At 41.9% G+C, this 24034-nt stretch overlaps 1 protein-coding gene across 4 annotated transcripts; it reads right to left on the reverse strand.

Annotated features, from left to right (window-relative positions):
* Positions 1-1372: 1372 nt before the first annotated feature.
* tpd52 (tumor protein D52) lies at positions 1373-22226 on the reverse strand. 4 transcript variants are annotated; one of them, XM_062409999.1, is made up of 7 exons: positions 22103-22226; positions 6675-6802; positions 6087-6235; positions 5464-5565; positions 4039-4080; positions 3271-3319; positions 1373-2263 (listed from the first exon to the last, which is right to left on the reverse strand). In XM_062409999.1, exons 1-7 carry the CDS (start codon positions 22119-22121, stop codon positions 2132-2134), a joined length of 621 nt encoding a protein of 206 aa, XP_062265983.1. In that variant the 5' UTR covers positions 22122-22226; the 3' UTR covers positions 1373-2131. The 4 variants fall into 4 exon arrangements, with proteins under 4 accessions (XP_062265983.1, XP_062265980.1, XP_062265982.1 ...); XM_062409996.1 differs by lacking the exon at positions 22103-22226 and adding an exon at positions 14251-14883; XM_062409998.1 differs by lacking the exons at positions 4039-4080; positions 22103-22226 and adding an exon at positions 14251-14866.
* Between the last annotated feature and the right edge of the window lie 1808 nt (positions 22227-24034).

Genomic DNA, 24034 nt, shown 5'->3' on the forward strand with positions numbered 1-24034 from the left:
ACATGCAGTAGAGTGAGGTTTAGTTTTAACAGCACGTGTATCACGTCTTGAACCCCTGAAGGGAAACACAAATATATATTTTCCCATGTTTCACACACTGACGTGTTAAAAACGACACATCCTGCTACATAATGAGCCACACATACGGTCTATGCACCTGAGGAAACTCCTCTTGCAGTAAAAAGCGATTTCACCTCCTCACTCAAACATAAAGACTGATAATGTGTCCTATTACTTCACAGAGTTTCTTTTAATTTAAAGTATATTTATTTAATTTACTATTTCAATTAAGAACCAAACAAGTCATTGTTAAATATTAATTTCAATCATGTATGAATGATTTATTAAAAATGTAATTCTTTCAACTGAGATGTAAACATTTGTTGGGGAACATGGGAACATGATACAGTTAAACTCCAACTTCTGGCAAGGCTGTGATCCCCTCTGTCTGTCTTCTTATGTGACTTTCACCCGGCAGCACTGATCCACAGTCAGTGTGTGGCGATTTAAATCACTCAGGTTTAAGACCGCTGTTGGGGAGAGCTGATCCGTGTTGTCCACCAGCAGGGGAAGACTTGTCCGATGGGGCCACAGCAGAGGGGAGGTGTCCTCTGTTTGTTTAGTTTTATTGAATACAGGTCAACTTGAAAAATGTAGTTCAGCCTAATACCTCAAATAAGATCAATGTAGCAATTTCAACAATGGCTGAACATTTTAATGCATCTCTTTTTACACATTAATCCAACATAACTGAGCCTCAACGTACAGAGGGTCCTTGGCCGAGATAAAACTTTAGAACCTGTAGAACATTTAATTCATATATAAAACATTTAAAAAATATGTTTTGTGTTAACAAAAGCTTTTTTTATTTTTATTTAGCAAACACCGTATGTTATCCTGCACATTTTCCTTTTCTCTGAAGAGGAGCGTTTTTTTTTATCATTTTAAGCACTTTTACAGATACTTCCCCAACCAATAAACAGCTGGGAAAAGTGAAAATACTTGATTGGTCAACTTCAGGCCTCAACACCTCTAGTATATTATTATCCTGTGTCCGTGTATAAAGTGGAGGACTGTGTTGGTTTTGGGGGAGACTGGGTGTTACCTCACTGACATAAACAATGGACAAGTGTTTAAATATTGATACAGGCTCATTTATTTCACTCCCACGTCGGGTCAAGGCTGAACCGTCCCTGTGTGTTTGCTCGGCCTGTGTTCTCATGATCTCGTTTCCCTCTTAATGATCTAATTCTATTTATTCTTGAATGTTGCTTGAAATTCCAGCGCTGGTAGCTCAGAGCAGATCAGTACTGTGGGTTACTTTAAACAAACCCTTGGTCCTATGTGACAAAAGAGGCACAAAATCACTGAACAGTGTTAGACTACTTTATGATTGCAAGGTGTCAATTAATACAGTGAACAGGAAACTGAATTCAAACAGAATCCAGAAACAGAGTAAACCCAGAAAAGCCCCAAACGGTGGCTAATAGTCAATCCAGCATATAATAAAAAGGGCCGTGCAGAAGCAGTAAGCCGACAACTGTCTGGTTGACACAGCAAGTTCTTAAGTGTAAACTCTTCTCTAATCAAGCGCTTAAGTGTAAATGTTTCAATTTTTTTGAGGTTTTACTTCATGCAAATGAACATAAACTGTGAAAAACTGTCACTCAAAGAAAAAGGCAGGAACACATTTGGCATCACAGCTTTTCTGGTTAGGCAGAGGCAGAAAGCGAGGAGAGCAGAAGAAGGAAAGTGACAGGATCTCTCCCACAGCGAGTCGAGAACAGACTCAAGAACATGCGACTGACACAAGACCACATGCCTGCACACACCCCCACACACACACACACAACCCGTCTGCCCACCCGCCCGCACACTTACACACACACTCCCCTCTTAGCTCTCAGTTTCCACACTAGTGAACTAGGAAGCGCACGTGTCAGACAAAAAGAACAGACGATTAGAACACAAACGACGGCCGGGGCAGGTCATTTGTTTTCAACAAAAGAAGACTGGCACAAGGAGTTGAAGGGGCGAGTGTGAGGGTCCAGGGGTTAGGGAGTCAAGTGAGGAGGGAGGGAGGGAGGGAGAGGGTGGATGGGGATCAGGGAGGGGGGAGTTAACCGGGGTCTCATTGCATCAGTGGCTCCGGAGTGGGTGGGCCCCCCGGCTGATTGAGGAAAGTCCCGGAGGTCGGCCCGCTGCTCTCCTGGTCGCCGGGGTCACTGGGGTCAGTGGCGGATGCTGATGGAGTCATTTTAGTCTGAAGCGGAGGAAGGAGCAAACCGGACAGAAAATACAAATTAAAGATATTTAAGTCAACCTTTTTTTATTCTAAAGTTAAACATCAGTTGTTGTTTTTTCTGGAGCCAGGAAATAACATGTCAATTAAAAGAGCAGCATGATAAGTCTTCAGCCTTCAGCTTATAATGGGATCTATTTAAATATAGCTTTTATAAAATTAACTTTTCCAAGAGAAATTAATATAATCTTCCTCTTGTGATTATAAGTTAACACAGCATCCCTCCAATGAGTATCCTGAGGAACTCTGCTGCAACAGCCTAATGAGGTCTGGTGTGATCAGTAGCTAATTGTGGCAAATGTTAGCAAACAGTAGATCCTTTAGATTGGGGGGGGGACACGACGACCCGGGAGACGCTTCGATCAGGACCATTAGGTCATTCACCAAAACAGTTAAAAAAAAGCAACTTAGAAATACAAAAGAATATCATGACAGCGACTGAGGTGAGGTCCTGCCGATACATGTTCTCGACCAACTGTGCCTAAGCTGTCAATCACGATGTCTCAGCCCGTTGTTTACAGCATCAGTCGTCAAAAACAAAGTTAAAAGAAAAATGAACACCTGCAAAAACCTTTAAATACCACAGCCATCAGCCAGGGGGCGATTGAGAAGGTTTGGCTTCTCTTTTTGGAGCTGACATGTCATCCATCTTTATATACAGTCTATGACCTGTAATGGCTGCTTGGGGCCACAGGGGTCGCCACTCAAAAGAACTTTTAAAGTCTCATTTATGTGTTGATGAAAATTCGATAAGAGTAGAATCTAGTTTTAAATAACAACAAAGTGATTGGAATTACAAAACTGGAAACATGCTTATTATTGAATTAAATTAATGCTCAAAAAATAAAAGGCAACATCAGAGTAATTCACACTATTACACAAATACTATGGAAGTAAATACCACATTTACTATAGGTTTAATGGCAAAGGTCTAACCACAGAGCTGTCGCACTGTTTGAATCTGTTACCTTCAAATTATCCACTTTCCCCTCAAATGACTTGAAAGTTGGTGCATTCCTGTGAAAGGCAAGGAAAAAAAAATTCCGTCATACTCACACGCTCACACTGACTGTTTGTAAATTGAACATGCAGACAACAAGTCTCCTCCTCAAAAAGGAGGAGGAGCAGGACATCCACAGGGATCACATCTTTAATAGGGGCCAGGTTATCTGACACTCAGCACGGACAACACAGCACTTTCTAATCTGACCCCGGTCTATTATTTTCTAGTGAAAAGGTGCTGAGAGGTGTTGATTTAATGAAAACAGAATCTAGCAAACGCAGCAGGAAAAACCAATGAGACGAGAAAACAGTCGACACGTTTCTTCAAAAGATCGATTTACAAAGAAGTAAAACAACTTTTAGTTACCGAGAAACACTGATGGATATAAAAAATAACTCCCAATTCAGTGGTTCTAGAAATTAAGAAAATAACCTGTTGAACCCAAGAACTTATTTAGACTTGTATCTGGACGTGGGTGTTTCCAAACTCTGACTTAGATTTTTCTGGACCTCTGATGCAAACTAAGGTCTGGCTGTGTAAGAATAATAAAGCTGCAGCTTCACTGATTGTCTGATAACGTGGCCCTCAGCAGTCCTCGACCTGCACACGCTCTTTTTCATGCAATGCTTGTTGTAGAATCCAGGTTCTTCCTTCCTACGAGTAGAAAACAAACATTGTGCAGTACAGGGTTAGAGTTAGGGTAAGTGAACTACCTACAGTCCCCCCCCCTTACCTCATGACAGGCATACTAGCCGAGTGTTGTAAAGAGCGCGCGCTATCCGACAGCATTAGAGAAGAGAGGAGGCGTTAGTGGGGGTCTCAGAGGAGTAAAGACAGATTCACAAAGACAGAACAAGGCACACGTATGCAAACAAACCATAGAGAACAAACCCTCAATTATTCCACTATACCTTCAAAGAGCGAGTGGATAAATCCTATAAATCCTGTTCTATCCTATTAAGATCTATTGTGTATTAACACAGTGGGTAGGTGCTAATCCTGTGTATTAAGGGGGGAGATCTTGTCACCGAGCACACGCACACACACGCACATATGCAAAACAACTGCATACACTTAAGCACACCCTGCCCCTTTGACCCCTGTCAGGTTGCTCTTCACTACCAGCGACACCCCCCCCCCCCCCCCCTCCACCCGTCAAAACTGCCTCAGTGTGGTAGCTCAACCGTGAGGCTGCAATTCTCAGCACACTGCGGCTTTGAAGGGCCTAATAATCGTGTTTGCAGCTCAGTAATCCAGAGAGAAGAAGGATGACAGGAGAGAAGACAGATTAGGATCCGCTCGGGGAGGGGGGAGGGAGGTGGCGGGGCTCAACAGGAGCAATATCTCAAATGGAACAATCAGCTGTTGGGTTTTAAGCCTCAATCGACCGGGAATTATGAACAGTGATGTGCCGTCGCATGGTCTTTGGTACTTTGAAGCATAATTCCAGGACATCTGGCATCGATTCAGTAGAAACGTGGCTGCCAACATACAGTGTGTGCTTTTATTAGAAAGGAAAAGATAAAGGCGAGAGACATGAACTGTTATAAGGACAGGCTTTACAGAAAAATTATTTTAATTTCCCCTCAAAAAAGAAATAGGTTTATAGTTCTTTAACACACACACACACACACACACAACTTCAGAGACTAATTACTACTTGCCAACCCGAACTCTCCCCCTAACCTTAAAACATATTTGTACCTTTTAATGATTTACATTAATAGGACACCATGAGGAAGTTCCCATAATGTAACTGTGTAAACACATTTAGGTCCCCACAAAATTCGTAATACCTGGAGCACACACGGACACGCACACACACCTTGCTGAGCCTGTGGTGTGAACCAAGACCCAGTAGAAAATCAAATAAACCGGATGTTGAGCAATACACTGTATAAAGCTGTGGTTCCAGTTTGAAAACTTCTTTGTCCCAAATTGGTAATATGTAACATAATGTAATGTTATGCTAGAGACATGGCCGACGGAAGCTAAAACGGAAAGATCCCTCTTTGAAAGATTCCTTAGGAATAAATCAGAGAACACATGAACAACAGATACTTTTCTTTCTCATGGACCTGGTGCTTCAACAAAAAAAGACAACTTTAATGTTGCTGAATTTATGGCCCCTCCCTCCGATGTCTCCTCTCAGTCTCACCTGACATCCTCCAGTTTCCGGCTAAAGACTGAGCCCACGTTGGAGATAGCTGCTCCGGCCTTCAGACTCGCCTGGGAGAGCGTTTCAGACGTCCTCCGATAGCTGGAATAAAGTAGGGGAGGTGGAGAGAGGGGGGGAGGGGGAGGAATGATGGGCAGAAAAAAGGGAGGATATGAGTGTGATGAAACGAGACAGAGAGATCACAGAACGCAGGGAGGCAAAAAGGTCAGAACTAAACCTCTGGGACTTTTTCATTTTAAAAAGCCAGCGAGCATCAGAATGCTGCTCATTTCCTGTGGCGTCAAACGAGTAACCAAACCGTTTCACTCAGACCACAGACGAGCTGTCAGCGCCACAGACATCTTCTTCCTCGCTCCGATGCGAAGGTGCTGGCAGTAAACCAGGCTTTCAGGGCATTCAGATACAGAGAAAGCTCTCATGATCAGACAAGCAGAGAACAATGATGCATATGTTGTTGGATATGGAAGCTGTTAGTCACGAGGGTTCCCTTTTTTTTTTCCTTCAAAAGGGCAAGCGACATAAAGGATGTATTTAGATTTAAGTAGCGGCATACGGAACTAATTATTGTGTATCTCAGACCCAGAAAGAGGTAGAGTACTTACGCGTTGGAGGTGGTGACATCCTGCCAGGTTTTGGTGATGTTCTGTTTCAGCTCATTCAGAGGTGTGATGCCCAGCTTTCTCTTCAGGTCGGCCAACTGCCTCTCCTTGGCTGCAAGGACCTGGGACAGGGTCAGGATCTCATCCTCCACCTGGACACAGACACAGACATTAGCCATGTGAACATCAAGCACTTTCTTTTTTCAGTTAAAGGATAAATCATGGGCCGTATAGAAAACGGACGACGCATCTCTGTGATATGAAGCCAAAATATCACAGATTCAAGTGCGGCCATCTTGAACTGATAACATCATAAGTAGCTAGAGACTGTGAAGTAGTGATCGTTGTGCCGCTGACACAAGGTGTCGACCAATCGTGAGTCAGTCTCAGCAGTAATTCACCACATTAAAATAAAAGCACTATGGCCTGTTCAAAGTATATATGGCAAGTTACAGCCAGGCAGAAAAACTACAGACTGGTTTATACACACTGTAGAAATAATTCTAGCCATTTTCCACCATTAGCATGTCCAGCTTTGCTTAAGTGCAGCAGGTCATGGCTCTTTGAATCGAGGCCTCTTTAATCCCTGACCTTGAACAACTCTTCCTGCAGCTCCTGTCGCTCCTCCTCTGTAATGGCGGGCGGAGGAGGGGCGGGCCCGACAGACGTCACCGCATCTTCTCCCAGCTCTGGGACCGAGTCCGGATGCTGCTGGATACCTGTGAGGCAAATAAGAAAAATCTATTTTAATCAAAGCTTCTTAATTTGCATTTCATGTGTATGATCGTTTTTTAAGATATGTTCACATGTGTGAGTCTGTGTTTGCTTTGTGACAGCGAACATGTGACATGAGAGGGGAGCCTGATGTTGGTTGTCAAACTCAAGCTGTTCCTCTGGAGGACGAGGAGAGGAAAGGACGAATGAGTTAAAGATATCAGAGAGTTGGAAAATAAATATGTAGGATGCCCTTTGATGATGGATGTGGGCGTGCCAGCGAGAGGTGGGGAAGCAGCTAGGACCCGTCTCACAGCAAGGTTCTTGGTTTGAATCTGTGTGGAGTTTGCATGATCTCCCCGTCATGCATGCGTGGGCTTTCTGTGTCTGAATGGTTGTTTGTCTTATGTTGTCCAAAGTCTGCCCGCCTCTTGACCAATGTCAGATAGGATTGGCTTTTTAAGGCGAAGCTTTATAGACAATGGATGGATGGTAGATAGGTGCTAGCTGAATGATTTAACACATTAACAGAGGATGAAGTTAGAAGCGGCATAAAATAAGAAGTGATCCTCTCATGTTCCCGCTTTATGCTTCACCACTCGTGGTATGATTGGACAATGTTATTGGCTCTGTCCTTTTGCCTGAGGTACGTTAGGAAGGGTTGTGACTGTACAGCAGCAGAACAACCCTCTCTCTCACAAACCCACGTCATATTTTCCCTCAACACACATTTACAGTGTACACTGTACACACTCAGCTTTGATGTTGCAGTCTCTGACAGAGCTGTGCCCAGCAAGAGCAGCAGTGCATCAATAATACAAAGAACTTTCTAGATGGAGACGTCCTGGGCTCAGACAGCATGAGAGAACACAGGAGCAGGGGGGGTTGTCAGGATCCGTCAGCCAAAAGGACGACAGCGGGTGAGGATGTTCTGAGCCAGAACTGAGAGGGAATCTGGAACCCCGAACCGTCTCTGAGGTTGATTTTATTTTTATCTATTCTCTCCTACTGTTTCATAAAAAAAGAAAAACCCAAGAGCTGAATGATACAGTGTGAGGGGGGAGGTAACAGAAACTGGTGGGGAATAAATTTGTGATGTACACTGTCATCTCAGCAGGAGCCAGAACTGTGATTTAAATTGAGCAGAGACAAACTAGACCTGAGAGTAGATTCCATGATTGATCTTTGTAAAGGTGATTTATATTCTGACCCCACTCCCAAGGGCGTAGGATTATATAGGGACGGTAGGGTCCCGACCCTACCAAAATCCAGCCTCTACTGTGTAGTCACTACCAATAATACACCCGCTGTCCGTATTGTTTAGGCAATAATTATAGTACACAAAGGGTTAAAAATCAGTCTCTGATAGAAGTCCCGCCTCTAAACAACTATCGCGCTTTGATTGGCTGTAGCAAACCTATATTCAACCTGATTGGCCGTCCCCGCTGTCACTCCATCTGCTTGTTAAAAAAAAAAAAAGCTTCCGGCAACTTGCTAGTCCCAGACAGGAGGAGCAACAGGACGCCTCAGTGCATAGCTAATATCTGCATCTGCGAGTGTAAGTTCTGCCTTCGGTCACGTCAGCGAGACGGATTTTAATATCAGTGATGTCATTTGCAGTAACACTTATATTTGTGTGTGTTTTATGCTTGTGCGTGCGCGCGCTGTGCGTGCATGTGTGCGTGTGTGTGTGTGTGTAGGATGTCGAAGAAACGAAAACTGGACATAAGAGACTTCTTTAGAAGTCAACGTGTAAGTGAATTAAAAGTTTATATTGTGGCGTGCACTCATGGGTGTGTCCTCTCACCCAGTGGGTTGATGGGTAATGTTAGAGGCAGTAGCTATATATACTTCCCGTATGGGGAACATGTGCTAGTTCTTACTTGCTACTGAATAAACGACAGTAAACAGTACCTGCGTCTCTGCCTTTCCTTGTCTTGCCACAATATATTTTAGAGCCATAACAATACTGATATTGATTATTAGTCAGCATTTGGCTATAATGCCAAAGAGATCCGCATTTTAAGGTATAGGCCTATCATTATTTTCATGTTTTATTTGTGTGGGATAAATAAACAATTAAATTTAATAACCTTTATTTTCCTTCAAGGTTTCCCTCTCATTTACAGTACAACAAGCACATTGCAGATGCTCATGTGATTTTATACATATATATTTTGGGGGAATAAAACATAATAATTGTGTGAACATTTTGTCTACCCATGTATGTACCCTAATATATCTGTTCATATGTCATGCATCAACATACTTCTGTCAGGTGACAGACAGTGGAGAGACTGGAGGAGATAGAGGAGGAGAGACTGGAGGAGATAGAGGAGGAGAGGATAGAGGAGAGGATAGAGAAGGAGAGACTGGAGGAGAGGATAGAGAAGGAGACAGAGGAGGAGATGCTGTAGAAGATGAAGGAGAGGCTAGAGAAGGAGAGGCTGGAGGAGATGGAAGAGAGGCTGGAAAATCACAGGTGAGGTTCAATAATGATTAATATGTTAGTCATGAGATTCAGCATTGTGTCAAATAATAGTCTGATTATGACCTGAATAACAATAGGCCTATATTAATAGTGTGTTTGCAGTAGTTGCTACAGCGTGGTCAAATGTATACTGTGATTTGTTAGGAAACTGATCCAAATGGAGAGAGCAGCAGGGAGAGTGCCAAGGATAGGGTCAGGGAGAGTGTCAGCATTCAAGAAGATATTCTGGACAAACCAAACCAACCTCACCCAAATTACATTCCAGTTCAACAGCTGCCACACAAGCTCCTCCATTTTCAAGAGAGTTGGTTCAAGCAGTATCCATGGCTGCACTATAGCCCCTCCATCAAAGGGGTTCTCTGTTTTCACTGTGTGAAAACATACACTATAAAGAAAAGCACACTATATAAAAAGGTAGACCCTGCCTTTTCGTCAAAGGGATTTAATAATTGGAAGAATGCACTTGCCAGTTTTCAGCGGCATCAAAATACCAAATCCCACCATCATGCCATGACAGTTAGTGCTCAAGAGGGAAGCCCAATAGATTCGCAGCTCTCAAGTGCATGGGCACAGCAACAAGAGGATGATGTACGTCTCAGTACTTGGTTAGATCGCTGTCATGACTATACCTCTCCTCAAGTGCAAAACGAGGTTTTGCAGATGCTAGGAAACTGTATTGTCAGGAGTATTGCACAATCCATCCAGATGCTACCAGTTTTGCAGTATTCACTCATCATTGATGGCACACAAGATGTCACAGGAACAGAACAAGAGGCTATTTGTTTTAGATATGTGGACCATGACCTGGTACCACGGGAGGTTTTCATTGGTTTGTATGAGGTCCCTGGTAATACTGGAGTGGAGATTGCAAGAATGGCTGAGGATGTCCTCTTGAGGCTCAATATTCCCATTTCCGGGTTAAGAGGCCAGACATATGATGGTGCTGCTAATATGTCAGGCAAATATTCTGGAGCACAAGCAGAACTGAAGAGACAGCAACCGTTAGCGTTGTATGTGCATTGTGGGGCACACTGTCTTAACCTGATTACGCAGTCTGCATGCAGAGCCAGTCCCTTGATCAATGATTCCTTACAGTGGGTGCATGAGCTTGGCACATTAAACAAGCAATCAGGAAAATTCAAGAACATATTTTCCAAAGCCATAAGTTCAGAGGTACCATTAAAATCACTCAGACCACTTTGTCCAACCAGGTGGACAGTGCGGGGCAAAGCTATCAGAGCGGTGCTGTCTCAGTATGAACGTGTTTTGTCTAGCTTGGAGGAGATGGCATCAAGTGGGTCAAACACAGGCATGAGAGCAAATGGTCTGCGTGAGAGGTTTGAGAAAGGGAAAACGGTACTTGGTCTTTGTCTGGCATTAGAAGTGATAGAGGAGCTGGAGTGTCTGAACACATCCCTTCAAAAAAGGACTGAAACTGTTGCAGGTATGAGAAGTGCCATACAGTGTGTGAAATCTACTGTACATGCCAAAAGAAATAAGGAGAGCTTTCATGAGGTTTTTGAGAAAGCAGTGGCTATGGTTGACTCCCTTGGGATTGAGCCCATTCAGATTCCTCACCAAAGAAAGCCACCAAAACGATTCACGAGTGAAGCAAGCCAGCACATCCCCAAGTCAGCAGAGGAGCATTATAGAACAGAGTTCTATAAAATGCTTGATAGTGTGCACATTCAGTTTGAGGAGAGGTTCAACCAACCAGATCTAAATGTCTTGCAAAAGCTGGAGGAAACTCTCCTTACTGGAGAAGTGAATGACATTGTAAATCAGTACCCAGAGCTGAACAGGGACATACTAAAGGTCCAACTAGCCATGTTTAGGTCCAAATACACTGTCAAATCTAGTGTTGAAGTGGCAGAAATAATGAGAGGATTGACAGTTGAAGTGAGAGGTCTGTTTGATCAGGTTGAGTCCCTTATCAGGCTGCTTTTAGTTATACCAGTTGCATCAGCTGAGGCTGAAAGAAGTTTCAGTGCTCTCAGGAGGCTTAAAACATGGCTGAGAACCACCATGACTCAAGTCAGATTGAACAATCTTGCAGTGTGCCATGTCCATCAGGAGACACTGGACAACATTGACCTTAAAGAAATCTATCAGCAGTTCATTTCTGTTACAGAAAGACGTAGGCATGTGTTTGGTTCTTTCAAATAGGAAGAGCACAATGGACACTAATCTGTGTATATGTTAGTATTAGTGATTCCTGGCTGATGACCCTGCAGCTGGCTCATGGGCACTGGAGGAAGAAATGCCCAGCAGGAAATTATACTGACCTGTACATTTAGTGATACACCTGTTGTTGTATTATTTCAAAAATATTTATTTACAATGTTGTTGATGTTGTTTACAGTTGCACCAGAGTAAAGTTGAAAACTCTTCTAAGTTGACTCATTTTCTTTCATTAGTTGCTTTAACCTATAACATTACAGAATGCATATTCTCTTTTGATATTCAGATATGCATTATAAACATGTTAATTAAGCCGATTTATTGATTTTTTTTTCAATTATCATTGCGAATACAAAAAAAACCTATCAACTTTAGGAAGCACTTTCATATCCCACGGACCCCACCAATGTCCAAATCAAACCTACTCCCTTGCCCACTCCCGTCATAGTGCGAGTCAGAGAGTTGGGTCAGTCTGGCACAGTGCCCCCTGTAGGTTACTAAATAAAATGGCTTAAAGGACTATTTGTCTATTACAAAAGACACAGAAAGAGGGTTAGCTTAGCTTAGCTTCAAATGTGAAACAGGAGTTTCCAAACTTTATCTATTGACTAGTTATTAATTAATCGATATTTCGATCAGATTTACAATAATGGAAAAGTAACTTAACAATGCACTTGTAACCACACCAATCAGTGGTCACAGTGTACTGACACGCCCAGGGATGCACTTCTACATCACTGCGGGTGTTAAGATGTTCTTAAAAGAGACTTGTATTATTTCAAAAGTAACTGTATGCAGTTGTTTTTTTATGATTTCAACTCACATCTATTTTGACTTACTAGTATGAGCTGCTTCCCTTGAATATCTTGTTTCCACTCAACAAACCCCAAATCATCTCCTCCCACCTCATTCCACACAGCATTCCTCTCTTTCTCGTCACACACCAATACTCCCCAAACCCTTAAAACATTTGATCTGAGACAGGGACGGATGTTTGCTGAGGACAGAGACACCAAAGAGCTACTGGTAAAATAACATTTCTCAGCCTTCCCATCAAACATTTTTTTTTTATAATCTGCTTTGAGACAATACTGTTTTTTTAGATTGAATTAATGCCAAAGGAATAAGCAGTGTGGATGCTCCTCAAGGGAGAATACGTAAGTGTCAAAATATGCTGGGGAAAAAATGTGGAGCAGGCCATCCAACTGGAAATCAGTGATAACGTTTTTCAGAGGAAATAGAGGCAGCCGCTACAGTAACTTATCCAATAGAGAAATACAGAGGAAATAGATGTGGGTGGTGTTGCAGAAATTAGACGAGAAGTAATACAGCGGAAATTCTATTTTCATGCCACTGCCCTGAAACCACCACAATGTTCATCTGAAGCATCGCACTTCATCTGCCCTCCATAAGTCCCCCCCCCCCCCTTTCTTGTATTACATTGACCTCTCCTCTACCCATTACTGGTGACACAGCAATGACTGACACACACACAGGAAGGGTATATACACACCTGCTTACAGAGACTGAATTGTGTAATGGATACTTCCCTTCGTGACACTCGTGTCTCACAAACAAGACAATTCTTCTCTTATAAGAGAGCCCGATACTCTCATTTTAATGATCTTCTGCTCAGGGAACCAAGTTTCTATTTGATTTGCTTAAAAAAAAACAGTCAACGTCCGGCACCACCGCGAGTCGAGGAGAACAGGTTTTGTAGGTGGGCTCCTCGGCTCAGTTATCTGCGATGTAACATTCTGTAATGAATTTCTGCAGGCAGTGATACGAGAGCTGTGTGTCTGAGTGTGGAGGCAGCTCTGCAGGAGGGAATGTACTGTATGCCTCTTTCTGCCTCTGTTAAGGTCCACTGAACTCATGTAGCCTAATTATTTAGTAACTGTATTATATTCACTGCTCTGATATTGTGACCGGGCCAGTTTTATTATCTAGAAGCAGAAGAAAGAAAAGTGGAACTGACATATCCCTTTTTTTAGTCTGTAAGCTTGCAGAAGTTGTGTGAATACGATCACATTACGGTTCAAATGATCACCTCCTGGTTGTATTTAAACACTATGAGGACAATAAGGATCTTGTCAATGTGGTAATGTGCCTAATAATCCTGGCAGCAGCTTTCTTCCTGAAACTGTAACTGTGGCCTATGCTCGACCAGATTCTGTTTTTTGCATTGATTGATTGAATAGTTAATAATTTTATAAAATGAAACTGAATTAGTCTTTTTGCTGCTCAGATGTGTGGTTTATATACAAATGTGACTAATGTATTTAACTGGTATTTTTGGACAATTTGCCTAAGAGGAAGTAATTCCATGAAAGTTGTTGTGTCGGAGAGCAGCAACCGTGACATCAGTGAATGTCTGTGTCAGCAAATAAAAATAATCACTATGAGGACTTGAGAATCTCCAGACAACACTGTTATTATTGGTAAACTATCTTCACCTGAATCAAACAGAACCTGGAACTTGGAAATCAGAATCACGGCAAAACAGCTGGAACATCTGATTAAGTAATAAAGAAATAATAACCATGGCAAAATGAGTTGAAGTATCATCATATTCTGCATCAATAAAAAGATTGAGAAATGTAAGTGAATCGCTAATCAGCAAAAGTTGCCGTCACACACACACTGCTACTAATTATCACTTGTCCCCTCCCCCTTACAGTTTGTGTCCCCCTCAAATTCTTCCCATCCAAAGAACCAACACACACACGCACACACACGCACACACCCTCTACCCAGCTTTCCCTTTCCTCCATGTGATACCTCTGGTTCTGACAGCAGGCGAGCTCGGCGGCGTGTCACCGCAGGTCGGGGAGAGGTAGAGGTACCTGGTGTTGACTCCCTGCTCAAAGTCAAATGGAGAGTGGTATTCCTCCAGAGGCTCCATGTTCACAGCTCGTGTTGTGCAGCAGGTCGGAGCGACTAACGCCTCCCTGCCACCACCAATACCTAAGCAAAATAAGCCAAGCGCTGATTGTCTGCATGTGATCCGGGCGCGTGCTGGCTGTCTATGTGTCTCCTTGTTTACAGCATCCTGGACTCAGACACACACTCTGCGTCCAAGTGTGTGTGAGGGAGGAGGTTTTGTGTTGTCTTTCAGGTGTTCAGTAGGTCAGAGTGAGAGTACAGCGGAGATGGTTTCCAATTTTCCATTTGTTTCAGGCAGAAGAGCTGTGAACCCTCGGTTTCTGTCCTAGTGATAAGAAGTTACCCGTCTCTTCAGTCAGCTGTTGCGGCAGACACACACTCTTTCTCTGCAATCGCACACACACCCTCTTCTTCTCTACTATTATCCCAAAAATCTCAGTCCATCCTTCAAACATCCATTTGCGTCCATTCTGTGCGGTTTCCAGGAGCTAGCCCCTGGTAGCAGCGCAGGGACATTGCCTGACACTCCATTTTAAAAACTCCAAGGTCTCTCCGTCAGTCCCCTCCCTCCATCTATCCATCCCTCACTTTCCTGTCATCCAAGGAGGAAAGAATAGAGGTCCCATTTGTGTGGGCTGGTCACGTGGTGCGAGTGAGTGTGGTGGAGGGGCATGTGATGAAAAGCATAATCTGCTGTGTCCCAGATTACAGCCAAGCGCTAATCCAGGGCAGCCTTTCCATCTTGGAGCAGCAGTAATGCTAGTGGGCTAGAACGGAGTGGACAGGATGCCAGAGGCTAAACTAGGTATTGTGTAGATGAGGGGCCGTTGTCTATGTGGTGAAGAGAACATGTAGTCGTTCAACTGTGTACTCATACAGAGGCTGCAACGAATGATTATATTATGAGTAAAGAGTTGGTTTTGGATTTCCACCTATAACCTCACCTCTATGAATAGTATTGACATCATCTCTTGTATAAAAGAACACAGATTTAAGGATTTTACACAGAAAGTCCATATTTTTTATCTGAAATTGTCCCATATTTAAAAATAACAGTGACCTAACTTTGTATCAAACCCCAACACCGACTTTACGCCGCCATAGAAGTTTGGTTTAATTTGCTGCTTTTTCACGTATGTCAAGAGGTGTTCCAGAGAATTGTGTGATCGAATAGGTCACAAAAATGTGTTTCCTTGTTTTGAAAATGCGATCTCTGGACTTGTCTCCTCGACCCTGACGGCTTCTCAAGATTGGATGGAGCCAAGATTTTCCTTTCAGGGACTGATAGCATCACAAAATCCTCCACACTGCTCATCTCCATTTTATCTCAGCGCATCGGACTCAATGTGCAAGGTTTCTGACTTTTACTTTTAATGGATGACAGATTATTTCTTTCAACTCAAAACACATACTTGGTCTGCATAGACCTTCACTTAGATGTAGTAGGGGCATGTGTGATCTATATCAAGTAATCAAATATCTTTTTCTTTAAATCTTGAAAGTGATATTCATGCCATGTTGCAAGGACTGGGCATTTAACTGAAAAATCAAAGATGGCATAAATAATGGTTCATTGATCATAATCGAGGTAAAAGTTTGAAATAGTTAATGTCACTCAGCCTTATGTCATGTCACAGGAGATACGAGGCACAGAGTCAGAGGATGACTGTTAGAATAAGTCATGCACAATCAGTGACTATAGATAGTAGCATCACTAAAGGCTGCAGTCCAGCCTGGCGACATTCCTGCAGTAATTTTCATGACTAGATGCTTTCAAAAAGCTTGATTAATGATAACAAATGAGTAGACTAGTACACATCAGTACATACAACTGCAGACAATCGCAGACAGGCTATGTTCAGGCCTCCTTGCCACATTCCTCTGTTGTTAGGATCCAGAAGAGCTTGTTTATGTGATCTTCTCTAGGAAATACCTCTCACCAAGAGAGACAGACGGGACACGATCCCTGAGGCAATGAAGCACTGGAGGACAAATTCCACAATCTACCATGTTAAAGTGAAAAGAATGGAGTTTTTCAACTTTCTGCTGTAGCAACGTGTGCTTTAAAATATATGCTAATCAGTTAATCATTATTTTCTGCAGAATGAAAGTTCACTTAATACATCAACACAGCATTCAATAAAGCTATTGTGCAGCTTTTCACTGATATTATGTTATATAAATATATATATATATATATATTTATATAATATCAGTGACATTATGATGGTAGTGACAGACAGAGGATTAATGATGATTATGCTAAGCCCTACTATGTGTGTTACAGTCCTATAAAAGTTGGATGGTGCATGTCAAGTGATGGTAAATAGTAAATGGTTTTGTATTTATATAACGCTTTTCTAGTCTTGATGACCACTCAAAGCGCTTTACAGTACAGTTTTAAATTCACCCATTCAAACACACATTCATACAGTGCATTTAATCGCAGCACTTTGTTATTCTATGGGGGGGCCATTCAGGGTTCAGCATCTTGCCCAAGGACACTTCGGCATGCAGATGGGTAAGACTGGGGATCGAACCGCCGACCTTCAGGTTGGAGGACGACCACTCTACCCCTCAGCCACAGCAGCCCCTGATGTCACTGCATTATGCCCTGATCTGTAAAGTCAGGCTGGACTGCACTGTGTTGTCATTCAGCAGAAAGAGACACACATACAGTCACTCATTGCAAACAATCACGTACCGACTTACAAAACAACAGGCTTAAATCGGGAGCCAATAATCCACACCCCTCCAATATTATTTCATCATACCCCATTTGCGTGAGGGTTTCTTCACATGCTAAATCTATTCTTCTCTTCAGATTCAGCGATTCAAGGATAGAATAATATGGTGGCCAAATATTCATTTGGAGGGTGTTTGTCACATGCGAGTTAAAGCTGGTTACTTCTCTAAACTGGACTATAGAAGCTTAAGATCCTTTTCCACTTGTCAAAAACCCATTAACACCCACTATTATTGGCTCCCGATTTAAGCCTGTTGTTTTGTAAGTCGGTACGTGATTATTTGCAATGAGTGACTGTATGTATGTCACTTTCTGCTGAATTAACACCCACTAACTTCTGGCTATTGTCTGCAATGTAAATGGGTCAGCATTGGTTTCTGTGTAGGAGGGGAAAAAACAGAGGGCCACACTCCTCTACTGCTAAGTGGAAATGAGCCGTTTTTACCTTTAAAAAAACCTGCGTTTCGCGGCTAGTTTGGTGTATAAGAGGTATTTTACTCTGCTGTAGTCCTGAACAATCAGGCCACTACTTTCTTCTAACAGCATCTGCGTCCTGTCCTGCCAAGCTGGCTCTTTCTTCTACAAAGCTGTGGAAAAAGGCTCTGTTACCACCTCTGCCACAATAATGCCTCCACCCCACCTCCTGTTCCGGGTGTTCCAGAACTGTGAGGTGGAAAATAGGCATGACATTTCCTCCTTGAACACTCTGAACAACAGGGGCTCCTGATTCATCAGAAACTGGATTCATGTGACCCTTATAAAAATGGCTCGTAAGCTTCAATGATAAAATCCTTAAATCTCACAATTTCCTTTTAAAATAATCACTGACTCAAATTAGAGTGTGCTCTATGACTTGAATAGTTTCATGCATTTGATTTATAAAACATAGCAGACACCAAAACCAAGTCATCGTGGCCCCATCAACAGGAACAAACAAGAAATTTCCAAGTGGTTAATGCTGCACAGCATGAGATCAATTATCTTACTATTCATTACATACCCTGTCACATGATTAGCCTGAAACAAGAGTCATGAGATGTGGCTGACTGTGAATGCAGTGAGCGTGCCCACAAAGTTGCCATTAGACGTGCATCATGGGAAAACTGTGAGGCGAAGGGCATAGAGCGGCTTCACCTCAGATGGAGCAAAACCAAAGACGTGTCCTCATGTTACTTCTCCACCTCAGTTTTCTGATCCCTTATGGACGAGTAAAAGCTGTAATAGTAATTACATCAAAGTAAAAGTTACAAATATACTATTTGGTTTCATTGTTGACGGTTAAATGAGAGGATTCATAATTTTTCAATGTCTCAATAGACAAAATGTCGGTTAACTAATCTTAGGTTAAAGATAAACTCCAGACAAAAGGTTTGACATCTGCAGTCTTACCCCAAAAGAAGCAGACTGTTTCCTGGTGATATCAATTTCCTTTTCCGATTTACAATCATGCACAGTCCTCCTACTGTCACACCATGTGGGAGCACATGGTTTTCTCTCAGTTAAAGATAGAAATTGATGCAAGGATCTTTTGTATTGGCTCATAAATATAAAACGACATACTGTTACATACATTATTATCTATATGCATATGAGTCATATCTGACACAATAAACAATACTTGTGTGACTCATTTATCAACATCTAGTGCATCTACGGAAAAAAAAGAAGTGATTTCCATTTGACACTGACGCCCAAGGTTTCTCTCTACAGTGTCATGAGGATACTGTGCATGTGTGTCTATTCATTTTTTTTTCAGCATATACACCGACCTTGTTAGGACCAGTAGTCTTCATCGGGACGAAAGCCTGTTCCTAATGGGTCAAAATGTAATTTCTGGTTAAGGTTAGGCATAAGATGTGAATTGTTGTTAGGGTTAGGCATTTACTGGTCCTGGTTAAGGTCAGGGATATGGTTTCGGTTAGGCTGTGCAAAATGAATGGAAGTCAGTGCAAAGTCCTAATAAGGATAGCTGTGCAAACATGCTTGTGTGTGTGTGCGTGTGTGATGCCAGAGCTCCCAGACAGGTGAGAACTCAGCTTGGCCAAATCTCACAGGTTAATGCAGAATTCTCCAAAAACGAAGTACTGAAACCAGAAGGATTAAACGGCAACGGAAATATACTGCAGTTTCTTTAGACTCAAACGTTTAGTAACAAAGACCGTGGGGGGATTGTATTGTGATAGAAAATGCAATTGTCTGCAGCCACTGTCTGTAGGAGGCCGGCCTTTTCCAGAAAGGCTTAAGATTCTTGTGTTTTCAGCTCAGTAATGGTCCATATCGAACTGTTAACCGTCTATGTAGAGCTCCTTTCACAATGACTTGTGACGGCTATGACTGCTAACAAACATGTGTTTCTAGGTGAACTCCCCTCCCACCAACATTTACACAAGACAAAGACCATTGCTGTGTGTGTATAATACTGATGTGATCTAACATGTGTGACAAATCAGGACACACAAGTATGTGCATGGCTGGCGCTGTACTTTACATCGAACCTACATTTACATAATTGTGCTTTTGTTTATTTTAATGCAAGAAGATTTAACAATGTGAAGCAAACCACATCACAGGTACAATAGTAACCAAATATTGCACTATTTATAAACCTTAAACAGGGCTACATGATAACTCACTTATTCAACTGTATTAGAGATAATATTCTGATATCAAGATACTTTGGATCACAAGTCTCATCTTGTTCTAGTACAACAAATTTCAGACTTGAACCAGTCGGCTGTAAATTCAGGGCTTGGGAAAGTTGCCCGTGACAGCAGAAAGCGTCTGGTTGTGTCTCATTTAAATCTAATAAGCCAAAAAATGTTGGCAACGACTCATGATCAATCTCATTAGACGGCCTAGTTTGAAAAACAAGATGGACTGGTCAGCCAGACTGTCACATTTCCAAAAATCTGATTTCGGCCAACAGCACAAACTTCTATCAGGGGATCAGAGAGTTCCAGAAACAAAAAAAGTTACAGAATAGGCTTGACTTTCTTTTTGTAACTTATTTGAGACATTCTTGAGAAGTTTAGGGGAACTTGCAAAAACACGGTACATTCAGACATTTGAATGGTAAGTAAAGTATTATAATAGAACATTGTATCTTCTCTGAATACAGATAAAATCTCCACAGCTGCTGAGGTGAAACAAATTCCCATAGGGACCCATATGATTTAATGTGGTTACTGGGATATCCATTCAAATGCAGGGGAAATCAAGTGCACAGAAATAAATGTTTATTATTACAAAGGTTGTCTACACACAGACACAACCAGAGGAGAACGTACTCCTCTGACAGCTGCCTGAGGGAGTCGAAACACTCAGTGTGTACGCTGACGCCCTCCCGCTAAAACCAAGCTCCTCTCTATCTTTTTATGGGTGAAGTTTCACCAGAAATATTGAAAGATTATTGCGGAGAAACCCCTTAATTCTGAGTGAAGTAACTTTTCTGTTTCAAATACTGGTGACTGTGCAGGCTGAAGCTCAACTGCTGAGAGTGACAGGGACAAAGATTAAGAAGGAGGCAGGTGGGGGGGGGGCAAGACACACAGCTACCTGCATCAAAGTGTGACACAGAAATGTCTTGTAATGACAACTTCCCTGTCATGTCATGACACAGGACCAGTAAAAAAGAAAAAGAGAACTGAACTACTCCTATGATGACATTTAAATGGACACAATAAAGGATATACACTTATTTTGACTTTGAGTTACTTCTGCAGACAGAGCTTCACCAACTTTGCATTTTTTGCAAGACAACTGTGTTAGGTATTTCTATTATTGTGTCTGCCCCCGGGCACATACATAGAGACAGACAGAACTGTCCGACTACTTCATTTGGACTGACACCTGTAGGCATGAATTATCAACCAGTAACAGGTCACATATTTTGACCCTGTGTCAATATACAAAATATGCTGGTTCTTCCAAAAAAAAAATGTTCTACCTTGGGGCTTAGCGTGCAGACATCAGGAAATGATATTTCTCAAACCAGGAGGGTGAAGCCTGGAATTGAGGTCAGAGCTGAGCACTTTTCCCCTGACTTCCCTTTAAGGTGAACAAATAAATCCCCGTGTTTGTAATCAACTGAACGGAGTCGAACATACAAGCTTTGAATCTCGATGCAAATGTCCAGTTTTCTTGCAAAACACATGCACTTCACTGAGGGGCAGCTCCCACTTAAGGCAAGTGCACGTAGACAGTGGTGTGGAGGCGTGAGAGAGCAGATGGCTGACTGGCAGAAATGGAAATGTCAAGGAAGTCTCACCTCCTCTACATGTACTTTACATTAAACTGCTCTGAGGTGCCACACATGTGCTCGGGCCTGTTTGGCCTGAGAGCCGTCCAACAGGGGCTGACGAAGAGGAGGACTGTGCTACACTCAACTTGTTGACTCATTGCTCTGATGGAAAAAGAGGCAGGTGATGTAGACAGTGTGGCCTGACGAGCACAGATCAACATTGACAGAACACGTAGTGAGCTGTCAAATGGGTGGAACCTGTTTGTGCAGCTTCGGTTACTAAACATTTTTTAAAGCTAAATCTATAAACAGCATCAAAAACAGCTCATCAGATCGTGTTCAAACACATCACACACACCACATGTATCACAGTTACCTCAGAGTGTGTTTTTTAGCCCACGTTTAAAACTTAACTGACGACTTCCTCGTTTATGTGTGACCAGCAGCTCCTCGGGTCTCAACATGTTGGGACAAAAAGCTGTACAGCAATGTACTTCCGTGTTATTTTGTTTTTTAATATATGTACGTCAAAATCAATTGATGTCTTCAACCATTTTTTTTCTACCAACAAGAAATCTCGTTGACGCATCCATCATAAAAAAGAACGCAGCTATTTTCAAGAGTTGGAAAACTAGCATATGTTTCCAAACTTGTGTCAGTTAGCTTAGATGCCTAACTTTCATGTGACACTAAAGTAGGGTTTCACACACACTCTCGGGTTCCCACAGCGCCCCAGTGACACGTCCCAGTGAGTGGTTTACCTTTGGCTGCCTCCTCCATGGTGCGGCTGGGTGTAGTTGCTGGTGGTTTGGGGTCCAGGCGGCGCAGGTTCCTCACTCGGCTGCTGCGGCTCTTCCTGTTCCCTCGCTCATGTTGCCAGGCAGCTCGCCGTGAGGGGTGGGGCTCCGCGGTGACGTCAGCGCGTAGCAGTGTAAACAGAGGCGAGCACGTGGATCGAGTTTGGAGCCGTCAACACTGTAGCTGCCGGGCAACCGCTCCACGTTACTAGATAAAGAAAGTAAAGTAAAGTGAAGTAAAGTAAAGTAAAGTAAAGTAAAGTAAAGTAAAGTAAAGATAAAAATCACAAACTAAATTTAATAAAATACTGTGGCACGAACCAACAATAAAATATAGCACTGTAGTACAAATTTAAATGAAATACTATATTGTAGCACAAGATAAAATAAATATTAGCACATACTTGATCTACACAAAATATTTACATAAACTACACTTTTTATTGTAGCTCCCCTCATTCTGTTGTTTTCAATTTATGTAGGATCTATGCATTTTGATGAATGATTGATGATTTTAAATAATTTTGGAGTCATGTTTGACATTAACATTGTAAATGCATGTATATACTAGTCTTGTGATTTTAACTATCTTAGGAGATACTGTAATTTATAGATCTGATCTTCCAGTGCTTCATGTAATTATTACATTAGAATGTAATAATTCAAATTAAGCGATTAAGGGGGATAGTGTGATTAACTCCAAAGATCCTTGTTAAGTTAGATTCTGAGTTAACACATCACATGAAGAAAAAGGTTTCCTATCATAATCAAAAGAGGAAATTTCTAAAATGAAAATAATGGTGTATGTAATTGTGGGCAAAAGATTCAGTAAAAGCATAAAGAACGTTTAGAACGAAGTTTTAATACAATTAAAAATAGCATCAGATGAGTGGTTGTTCTTGATGCATTATTCTGCTCATTTCACATCTCCATACTTGCTTCTCAAATCTGTTTCTGTTCTATGCTATTTTCCCCTTTGAGAGTTGCCAATAAAATATCTGAAAAATGTTTTAACAATTTCACAATCAAAACAGTGGAACTTGAAAAACAGCTGGAAGGTTCATATGAGGTGAACTATTGAGAAATCTACACCAGATATTCAAACAAGTTAAGGTTTGAAAATATTTTCAATCACAGTGAGTGCAATGCACACTTGTTTATTTCATACCTGACAGAACAGTTTGATATACATCATTCAGCAACTGGGAAATTAAATTTGCCAAACACAGTTGGTGTCTAATGTCAAGTTGGAAGCAAATGCCTCTATAAGCCGGAGCAATAAATAGATGAACTAATCATTCATGGTATACCTTATTGCCCTCCAGGGAATTTAACCATTACAGTGGGGACATGTGACCCCCCCACCTCGTAGTAATCAAAACCTTCCTGTTCACAAGCTGAGTGCAAAGCCCTTAATTGGACAGCATTGAAACTATACACCTAACTATGTCAGGCTTCACACACATGCACACACATACACCACACACACACATAGAGAGAGGGATAAAGAGAGAGGGAGAGAGAGGAAGAGAGAGGGAGAGAGAGAGAGGGAGGAGTTCACATGAAAGAGTGCCACCTGCTGGTCTTAAGGAACAGATACAGACCAGTGATACATGGTGATACGTTAGAATACTTTACTCTGGGCTACTAACATGTCACTGGTCTGTGGAGGATTCCAGTTTAACAGCTGAATGATCCCAAACCACGTGACTTTGTTAAACTCATATGGCTTTTTTTTTAAGTTTAATCTCAGAAAACCTGTATTATCTATTGTCGTTTATTTACTAAAATCCTTGATATATAGGACAAATATACTTTTAAGTATGTCATAATGGTGACATATACTGATGTAAAATTCATGCAATTTAAGTTTTGATTGAATTCCTTAAATAATAA

The sequence above is a fragment of the Platichthys flesus genome, chromosome 17 (genome assembly GCF_949316205.1).
Source record: "Platichthys flesus chromosome 17, fPlaFle2.1, whole genome shotgun sequence".
Classification (NCBI taxonomy): Eukaryota; Metazoa; Chordata; class Actinopteri; order Pleuronectiformes; family Pleuronectidae; genus Platichthys; species Platichthys flesus.